The 10,629-nt window shown below is 44.3% G+C and overlaps 1 protein-coding gene across 2 annotated transcripts in view; it reads right to left on the bottom strand.

Moving 5' to 3' along the window:
• Positions 1–10,629, bottom strand: part of IFNGR2 (interferon gamma receptor 2) — a 28,577-nt gene continuing 17,948 nt past the window's right edge. For both annotated transcript variants that reach the window (XM_031459119.2, XM_031459127.2), the window contains exons 4-7: positions 7,924–8,069; positions 4,783–4,942; positions 4,241–4,398; positions 1–704 (exon numbers count right to left, since the gene is read on the bottom strand). In XM_031459119.2, the coding sequence (XP_031314979.2) occupies positions 486–704; positions 4,241–4,398; positions 4,783–4,942; positions 7,924–8,069 (683 nt within the window). In that variant the 3' untranslated portion in view covers positions 1–485. The remainder of the gene's footprint in view (positions 705–4,240; positions 4,399–4,782; positions 4,943–7,923; positions 8,070–10,629) is intronic.

Raw genomic sequence — 10,629 nt, 5'->3', positions numbered from 1 at the left:
TAGGCTTTTAAAAAGCAAATTATGCAGTCTTTTATTTCTAGCTTGAAAAAAAAAATACTTAAATTACTAGGAAACTATTTACAAGATTAAGCACATTTTAAGCCAGGAGACTGGATGTGAAGGGCCGCTCAGTGCCCCTTGTTGGGACAGGCCAGGGCAGGTTACGTGACCTGCCCGAGGGGCTGAAACTCCTTGCCAGAATCAAGGAGAAGACCCCGTCTCCTGACTGCCTGGCCCAGCCAACAATGCACAAAATATCAGCGTGGGGCCACGGCCATGTTGCTAACCAATAGTTCTGTGTCTTTTTAGTGTTTAAAAGAAATCTTGATTGTTTTGGTATGTAGAATCATTCTAGAAATGAGTATGATTTAGAAAATTCTTTGTTTAAAGAAAAAAAATCAGTCTGTCTCTCCCATGAGAGCCACGACCTCTCCCCAGGCACCCACGGGTTTCTTGGTGACAGGAGTATGGAGTCCTGAGCTCCCTCAAGTCCTGACGGTAACATCAGTGGGTTCACTGGCTTGGAGTCCTCCTTCCACGGGCTGCTGGCTCGGACCTGCGCTTTGGTTCACAGTGCTTTGGAGAACATCTTCTCCCTCATTCTCTGGGGACAAAACGATGGACACAGAATCCCAGGCATCATCCTTTGGCGAGCTGTCGTTGTCCAAGGCGTCTAAGATGGGCTGATCCGGGTCCTTTAAATACTTGAGAAGATTGAAAACCACCATCATGATTAGTTTCTCAGTTCAAAACACCAGACCTTTCTGCTTTAGTTTTAGTTGGCACAATCCTATTTTATGCAGGGGTAGCTTCCTGTTCCGCCCACCAACGAAAAAACCACTAACACCTGAATATCCCCTTCACCCCTCATCTCGGTAACGTGCACACGGATCCAAGGACCAACCAGGGGAACGCTCTGAAGGCGTGAAGGGGCATCACTCAGGAAAAGCAAGTTCTCACTTGCTGCACTGGATGCGCGCTGGTGGATTATTCATCCTGAAAGGTCTCTGGAATTCTAACTTTTCGGTGAAGGAGGAAACGGGACCTCTCATTCACCAACAATGGGGGCAAAGAGGGGAAGCTCACAAGCATTTTTCGCAGCCCACTCTGCCCACCGGTTGTTTCTACTTCACACAACACACACGGTACAGAGGATCTGGGCCCACAGTGGTGGCAGTGCGGCTCTGGGAGGGTCAGAAAGTGCAGGTCTTCAATGCGAAGTGATGGCCCACCCGGCCTGACTCTCCCTGGCCCTCCTGCCTGTGCTTTGGGCTTAGCCATAAGCCCAAAGTCATAACCAAGTGACTAGAGCTCCTTCTAGAAGCACCACTCTGTCTTTATAGACCAGCTGTAACACCCTAAGATTCTGTTTCCAGTATTTTACCCTGATTTTACTTGGTAACTTTACCCAGTTACCAAGAACCTACTGCCTGGCTCTTGGAAAGCCTGAAAGGTACTGAAATACAGTAAGCTTAGCGCTGGCTGATTCAAAGAGGAACAGTAATGGATCATGTGCACTTGTGAAAGCTCGAAAATATAAGTGAAACATGATTCATTTTTCACACGTTAACTTCAGTGACCTTTGATGTAGATTTTTCACACTTTCCCAGGAAAGTGAATCGAAAGACTTTATTGTTTTAGATTAAAGCTCAGAAGGAAACAGCTAGTAGTAAATTCACATACTAGGGCCCAGCTGCTATTTCCACTCTGAGAGAGAGATTACGAATGCAAGTAAAACTCTGAGTTGAGAGCTGTTATGTACGTTGTGACAATATTAACCATGGAAGGTTTTTGTTTTTGTTTTTCTTTTTGTGGTAAGAACATGTAACATGAGTTCTACCCTCTTAGCACATTTTTACGTGCGAAACACAGTACTAACTACAGGCACGACGTGGTACAGCAGATCTCTGAACTTACTCATCCTGCAGAACTGAAACTTAACACCGTTTGAAAGCACCTCCCCGTTTCTCCCTCCCCTTGGCCCTGGTAACCACTATTCTATTCTCTGCTTCTGTGAGTGTGACTATTTTAGATGCTTCTTGCAAATAGAATCCTGCAGCATTTGTATGGAGGTTCCAGTATGGAATTTAACATACAATTTGCATAATGTCTGTGTACCTTAAACACCTGACACCGATAAAGACAAGAGACTAGAGCTCTTTCTAGAAGCACCACTCTGTCTTTATAGACCAGATATAACACCCTAAGATTCTGTTTCCAGTATTTTACCTTGATGTTACTGATGAACGATAAACCCCCTAGAAACAAATACTTCTAAATATTCTTTTTTTAAAAAAATCAAAGCATCGGATGAAATTTTTTAAAGAGATTTCAGTTTTTGAAATACATAACTATTACAGCACAAACACAGCATTTACAGGTTCTAAATACATCTACATATTCTTGATCAGCTAACTTCTGAGCCTAATAATGTCCTTCCTGGCTGTGACCTCAGAGGGCCTGGCTGCCACAAGGAGCCTCAGCAGGGCTGGGGCTGGGCAGGAAAACAAGACTTTCCGCAAGACCCACTCACTCCACTTTTCTTTCTTAAATCTTTTAAAATACTAGTAACATTCCCTGAGCCCTCGATGTGCAAGGCTTTGTGCTCATGGCTCAGGGTGTGTTTACCCCAGAATCCTCCTGAGTGCACTTTGTCTGACCCAGAGCTTGGGCTCTTGACTGCTGTTTCCACTGCCTTCACGTCATCCAGCCAGGCTCCCTGGGGACATCACGTAGTCCAGCCAGGCTCCCTGGGGGCATCACGTCCTCCAGCCAGGCTCCCTGGGACTGATGTGTTGCCTCGGAACCTCCTGCAGCCGATTTCTTGGTCCAGCCAGACCAGGCCACCTTTTTGGCCAACCTCGTGCCATTTAAAAATTTTCTTAAACTGAACATAGACTTGCCCTATGATCTAGCAATCCTACTCCTAGGCATATATCGGAGGAAACTCTAATTGGAAAAGATACATGCACCCCAATGTTCACAGCAGCACTATTTAAAATAGACAAGACATGGAAGCAACCTAAGTGTCCATCGACAGATCTAGATAAAGAAGTTGTGGTACATTTATACAATGGGATACACTCAGCCATAAAAAAGAACACAATAATAATGCCATTTGCAGCAACATGGATGGACCTGGAGATTGTCATACTAAGTGAAGTAAGCCAGAAAGAAAAAGAAAAATACCATATGATATCACTCATATATGGAATCTAAAAAAAGGACACAAATGAACTTATTTACAAAACAGAGACAGACTCACAGACATAGAAAACAAATACGGTTACCAAGAGAGGAGAGGGTAGAAAGGGGTAAATTGGGAGTTCAAGTTTGCAGACACTAACAAATATACATAAAATAGATAAACAACAAGGTCCTACTGTAGAGCACAGGGAACTATATTCAATACCTTGTAATAGCCTATAATGAAAAAGAATATGAAAAGGACATCCATATCTGTATCTATATATGTGTAACTGAATCACTGTGCTGTACACTAGAAATTAACACATACATTAACTATACCTCAATAAAAAAATAAAATAAAATAAAAAATGTTTAATTGTGGTAAAATACGTATAGCATAAAATTTGCCATCTTAACCATGTTTAAATGTACAGTTCAATAGTGTAAAGCACATTCACAGTGCTGGGCAACCACCACCACCATCTGTCTCTAGAACTTTTTTCATTTTGCAAAACTGAAATTGTCCCCATGAAACACTAACTCCATTGGCACAAAATTGTAAACCAACTATACGTCAATTTAAAAAAAAAAGTATAAACACTAACTCCACATTTCCTCCCTCCCTCCAGACCCTGGCCATCACTATTTCACATTCTGTTTCTATGAAGATAAGTACTCTAAGTACCTCATTTAAATGGAATCATGTAGCATTTGTCTTTTTGTGACTAGTTTTCCTTATTATACTGTCCTCAAGGTTCATCCATGTTGTGGCATGTGTCAGAATCCCCTTCCTTTTTAAGGCTGAGTAATATTCCATTCATACGTCCACCACATTTTCTTGATCCATTCATCCATCGATGGGGCACTTGGGTTGCACCTACCTTTTGGCTATTGTGAATAGTGCTGCTAAGAACATGGGTGTACAAGTAACCAAGAACCACTTTTAATGCAAATCTCTGCGCCCTTGGCTTTGCCTGTGGCTGTACTCCCATGTGGTACCAGGAGGCGTGGAGGGCTGACACATCCCCCTTTTCCGTGTGTGCACACATACCTCTTCTAATCGTGCTGGGATCCCTGGCGGAGACTGAAACCAGTATTTAACCAAGCTTCTGTATTTCTGGACCAGGAAGAGACAGGTCCCTACCACCACCGACAGCAACAAAAAGGTTCCCACGGCGATCAGGATGACTTGCTGAAGCTTGGCAGAGGCTAAAGAGACAAAATTAAAGTGAACAAGATGAGCATCCCACACGTAACACAAACACGGTAATTTCTCATCCGCCGCTGCGATACATGGAGTTCATGTCCCAGCGAAATGGACGGGTACTGCCCCGCTTCCACCCAGCCTTGTGTGCTTCAATTAATAGCTAGGAAAGGCAATGCTAAAACAAAGCGTTAGCTGTCTGGCAGCTGTCCCTCCTGGAGACTTCAACACGAGCTCATTATGCCTACAGTTCAGTGCTGTCTGCTCAGCCCCTTCTCTCTGGGTCTCCCCATGCTCACCGCCCTTCACCTAATTAGCAACCCCTGATTTCACGATTTTAGGAGTAATCTTTTCCTAGCTCAGAAAGGACTTCAGAAAGCGTATGTTACCGCCTGCTGTTGTCTCGGAGCAAGATATGTCGCTTAAATGCCCAGGTCTCGAGATTTTCCCGCTTATCCAAAACAGTTCTGCCTTGACTTGAAAACAGTATGCTCTTAAGGGTTTTAAATTATTCAACGTGATGAAGTTGCTCCTGTTAGGGCGTGTAACCTACATAAAAAACACCAACAACCATATGTGAAAATTACCCGCATGGACATGATCAAGCCCCTCCCATCTTTTCCAATGTTTCCTCAAATTCACACTGAACACAATAACCAAAGAATAAGATAATTCTGTTGTTAAAGAAACAGAATACACATTCTACATGCTTACAGTGGACAAATTTCATATATGAAAACTGATGAATAGTATCAAGAAAGATGCTGACATACACAGCACAGGGAATTATATTCAATACCTTGTAACAGCCTACAGTGAAAAAGAATATGAACAGGAATATATATGTACATATGTATCACTGAATCACTATGCTGTACATCAGACATTAACACAACATCGTAAACCGACTATACTTCAATTAAAAAAAATAAAAAGAGGCTGATGTCTTCAGGGCTGTGTTTCTGGCTATGAGGCCTCAGGGGTCCCACCAAAGACTCATCACGGCAACGGAGGGTCCGAAGCTAAAACTGCAAATTTCAATTGCGAGGATGAAGCTTCCTCCTTTCAACTTAACATTTTGTATCTCATGGTGAATCTCATCTAGATACTTGAAGTTAGTCAACAAACAGAAGAACAGTCATTCTAAGAAATAATGTTCCTTTGGTTCCCAAGCTGCTTCTGGCTTTCACTGGAAAGTGCTGGTTCCTTTTAGAGTGCAGATGGAAAAGGTCTTAGTGACTCATGTCATCAGGAAAGGGCTGGGTCCCAAATTCTTAGAGGAGTCTGTCTCCTCTCCACCTCCCAGCCTCTACCCTCCCTCAGGTCCTGTCACCTCCACACCTCCAGTCAATGGCTTCTCACTCCCGGCCTGGACAAGGCTGTCATTGCTCCACAGGGAAACAAGGAAAAGATACACCATATTATGGCAATACAGGACTCCTTAAAGGGCTGCTTTCTTATTATGAGATACAGAAGACAGGCTACAGCCATCTGGAATGGCGGGACATAACACACGCTCAGTGTTGTGGAAAGAGGAAGCTGCATATATATGTTGATTGAAAAAAGGCAGATTATTCAACAGTATATAGAACATGACCTTATTTTTAAAAACACAAAATAACCGTGTTGTACACGAATAGCAGGATTACAGATGACTTTTAATTTTTCCCCTCCTGTTTAATATTGATGACCACCAGGGCAGAGGAGAGAAATTTTTGCTCCTGATGCCACATCCAGCAATTTTAAGGACGGCATTCCTTTATGAGTTTATTTCAGCAGCCACTTGGCCTTTCCAAAATTCAGAATCACAGGCCGCAGAGAAGAGCTAACATTTAGGCCTGACACTGCAGTCCGGAGAAAGGCTTGGTTGCACAGCTGACGCACGGCTGGCATTCGGGGAGTGGCCTCACCATTCCCGGATAAGGGTGGTTTAGTGTATAAACAATGCTTTTGGTGCTGAACACTTGCTCTCCTGCTGGGAGCCTGGAGTTTGGGTGTATATACTAGGCAGAGGGTGCCTATGTGACCACCCCCAGTACAAGTTCCAGGCGCTGAGTCTCTAAGGAGCTCCCCTGGTTGACAACATTTCACACGCTGTCAAGCTTCTTGCTGGGGGAATTAAGTGTGTCCTGGAGGACTAGGGACAGTTCCTGGAAGCAAATGCCTAGATTCCTTTAGACTCTGCCTTGTGTCCTTTCTTTCTAATAAATCACAGCCTCGAGGACAGCTAGGTGCTGAGTCTCGTGCGTCCTTCAAGCAAACCTAGGAGTTGGTCTTGGGGACCCTGACATGCAGACTCACAGCTGCAATGGAAAGCATACTGGTCGGTGGCTTTCACAGTCACTTTGGCCCCAGAATCTTTTGCTCACAAAAGTCCAAAGTATAGATGCTCTGGCTGAAAAGCAGAAAGAGGAATCCCTTCTGGATTTTTCCAGGCCTTCTCTATTCCAGTGGACCAGACCTTGACCTCCGATTTTGGAAAATGAGTCTTTCCTTCATCCCTGTATGCTGGGAGTCTGTTCTTCAGTGACTTTTGCCTTCTCCGTGTTCTCAGTCACCACAAAGAAACGACGTGCAAACGTGGACTATGTTGGAGAAGAGCGACAGTTAAGAGCATGAGGCTCGATGTCCCCTCCGCTCCGCTAGCTGTCAGCTGCCGCCCTTGGGCAAGTCACGTAACCACTCAGTTTCCCTCCCTGTGACACAGGGTGGTGTCAAGATTAAATGAGATTAAATGTATCTCAAGTGCCTGGCCCAGTGCCAGATACAAAGAAAGCTCTGTATAAACATAAGCTCTTATATTATAAAAAATTATAATAATGTGGGACGTAGGAAATCATGAAGTTTACATAGATAATAAAACATCATTAACTGCAGTTTGGCTGATCAGACACTGGAGGTGATTAAACGCCATCCTTTTTCTCTTGTGCCACCCAGGGCTGACCGGGCCCCTTGGGTCTGACCCACCTCTGTCAACCCAGCGCCCGCCCCAGGCTCGCACACGGCCTGCATTTCTGATGGATCCAAGCACTTGCAGCTCCCCAAATGCACGGCGCCTTCTTGAACCTACTGGTCCTTCACCCTAGAACGCTCTCTCTCCTTCCAGTAAGTGAACTTGTCACCTATTCACATCACACTCTTTGCAAACTGTTCAAACCAGAGGCTTTATATGGTTAAACCTTGCAGGCTGCAGTAGCAGATTCCTTGCTGTAGAAACAGGCCCACAGAACCTCCCCAAACTCCGGAGTGTGGCAAAAGCACCAGGGACTCCAGCTGAGTCCAGGTGCAGACAGCGGGGCCATGTGACACCAGGCAGAGAGGGCCCTAAAGGCGGGTCTGGTGGGAGAGGAGTCTCCGCACGGTGAGCAGAAGCAGGGGTCCTGAAGAGGATGGTCTGCCCACTAAGCCTCGGCCTCTCAGGGGATACTGGGATGCCTTATTTCCCTTGGCCGTTTTAAAGGAGACCTTCTTTTGCTATACAGAAACTCCAAAGAAAAGAAACTCAAAACAAAGAAGAATAATGCTCTTGCCTGTTGGATTCCGCCCTTTTCCCAGTAATAGACATAATACAAAAAATAGGCTTCACTGGCAGGGACGTCAAAGGGAGAAGAAAACTTGATGTTAAAGGAGCCTTCTTCTGGGGTCACCCAGATGTTTTCTGGAGGTCCGATGGTCGCTGAAATAGAATTAAAAAGTCAATCAGTCAACCTATGTGCGTATATATACACATACATACATAACCACGTCATATATATATATACACACAATATGTATATTGTATGTGTAATTACAGTCAATGATATATAACATATATATATAATTATGTACATACACACATATTTGTACTGGTAATGAGGTTGCATTCCGGCACACAAGACTACCACACGCTCTCTGGGCACCAGATTTACTTGGAAGGTTACAGGGCAGCACCAGGGCTTTCTGGGGTCCTTGCGGCTGCCCACACGGCTGCTGGCCGCCCCTGGAGATGGCTCAGGTACAAGTATCTGAAGCCACTTTGGGCAGGTACAGGAGCCTCCCTGGCTTGAAAGCCACACGAGCCAGTATCTCTCATAACAACTCCAGAATAGTTTTTGGAGTCCCCACAAGGGACACGCCCAGTTACAAGAATCCCTGCACTCAGCAACACCCCAAAGATGACTGCCGACCGGGTACTTAAGACTGTCCCAGTTGAAATGCAGTTTACCAGTCAGGGGTCCTCCTGACCATAAACATTTCTGCTTAATAACATGGTTTACGTGCTATCTTTATCAGATTTCCAGAGAAGCAGAGGTGAAAGGTTAAGCATAGTTCAAATTTTCATGCAGAGGGGGAGAAGATTTTGTTAGTCCTTCTCTACTATATATATATAGTTACATATTTTCTATATAAATGAACCTAAAGTGGTGTTTACAAACTTTAAAATACATTTATGTGTCTTCTAGCTTTTTGTAATACAATGCTTAAATATAATAACTGAGAAGTATTACCACCATAAGTCTATTTGTTAAGGCTTTTCATACAATTCTCAGGACAGCAAGGACTATGACTCATGACGAGCAATAAATGAAAGATTACAGCATGTATCAAGTAAGCATTTAAATTGTGTAATTAGCCAGAGAAACTCAGATCAAAGTACAGCTGTGTCCTCCAAGTTCTAAGAAGCCTGTTTCTGCACATCTTACACCCACAGATGATGTGAACGGTCATGTGTTCACAAGAGTGGGGCTGGATTTCTCTCTTGCTTCCACACTCTCACTTGGGCTCTCACAGGTTGGGCAGGGTTAGGCGTGTGGTCTGGTCACCTTTCTCTCTGTGTGAAAGGAACTGGTCCCCACAGGGTTTGGACTCATGCCCTCTGATCTCATTTGTTCTGGTGGAGGAACTAAGTCCAAACGAAGACAGGGCTGAGCTACAGTGATGTTAGCAGATTTGCTGCAAGTAACAAAAAGCTCTCATTAAACCTGCTCACAAGCACTATTTACAATAGCAAGACATGGAAGCAACCTAAATGTCCAATGACAGATGACTGGATAAAGAAGTTGTGGTATATGTATACAATGAAATACTACTCAGCCATAAAAAAGAATAAAATAGTGCCATTTGCAGCAACATGGATGGATCTGGAGATTGTCATACTGTAAAGTAAGCTAGAAAGAGAAAGAAAAATACCATATGATATCATTTATATGTGGAATCTAAAAAAGAAAGCACAAATGAGCTTATTTACAAAACAGAGACAGACTCACAGACATAGAAAACAAACTTATGGTTACCGGAGGGGACGGGGTGGGAAAGGATAAATTGGGAGTTCAAGATTTGCAGATACTAACTACTATATATAAAATAGATAAACAACAAGTTTATACTGTATAGCACAGGGAACTATATTCAATATCTTGTAGCAACCTATAATGAAAAATAATATGAAAATGAATATATGTATGTACATGTATGACTGAGACTATGCTGTACACCAGAAATTGACACAACATTGTAAACTGACTACTTAAAAAAAAATGGTCAAAAAACCCCCCAATAACCTGCTCACAGACACTGGCACACACATCCCGCGCTTCCATTCCAACAGCTCTCTGACCAGAGCTCGGGAAAGCACACTGACCTCAGGGCCCGGCCTCCCCTGAACGTGTTCTCTAGACTTGTCTGGGCCTTACCCATGGGAGAGGCATGGGAGCCTGGACCACTAATCACTTAACTGCTGAAAGGTCAGCCCTGAAAGACTCACATTTCTGAAGAGTGGCCCGGATCTGGAATCTGATTGCAACCTAATGAGTCTGTGTCTCGAGGGTGGACATCATCTGCCTTCTCTCCAGTCCTGAAGGAAGGCTTGAAGGAGCCACAGGTGACCCACTGAGAGCAACCTCCATACACCGAATGATCCCTATAAACCTGGACATGGATTTTGCATGCACGTCCACACAGATCTGTGTAACAGCTACACAAGGTCATCACCATGTCCCAGGAGAGGAGAGGAGAACTGAAGCCCAGAAGGGATGTCACTTGCCCAGAGTCAATGCCCGTAAGTGGCAGAGTTGGGATGTGATCCCAGGTTTGTGTGATGCCAATGCCGGCCCCCTCCAGCCACCATCTCATCCTCCCCTCTCCAGCCCTTAGTAAAGCATCTTCACAGGACCTACACATCGCAGCTCCACCACGAGTGATGAAGGCAGTGATGGGCTCTGAGGACACCACTGCCTCGAGCTTCACCAGTGAGGGAG

Source organism: Camelus dromedarius, chromosome 2 (assembly GCF_036321535.1).
Source record: "Camelus dromedarius isolate mCamDro1 chromosome 2, mCamDro1.pat, whole genome shotgun sequence".
Lineage (NCBI taxonomy): Eukaryota > Metazoa > Chordata > Mammalia > Artiodactyla > Camelidae > Camelus > Camelus dromedarius.
The sequence above is the reverse complement of the archived record's forward strand: the minus strand, read 5'-3'. Positions and strand labels throughout refer to the sequence as shown.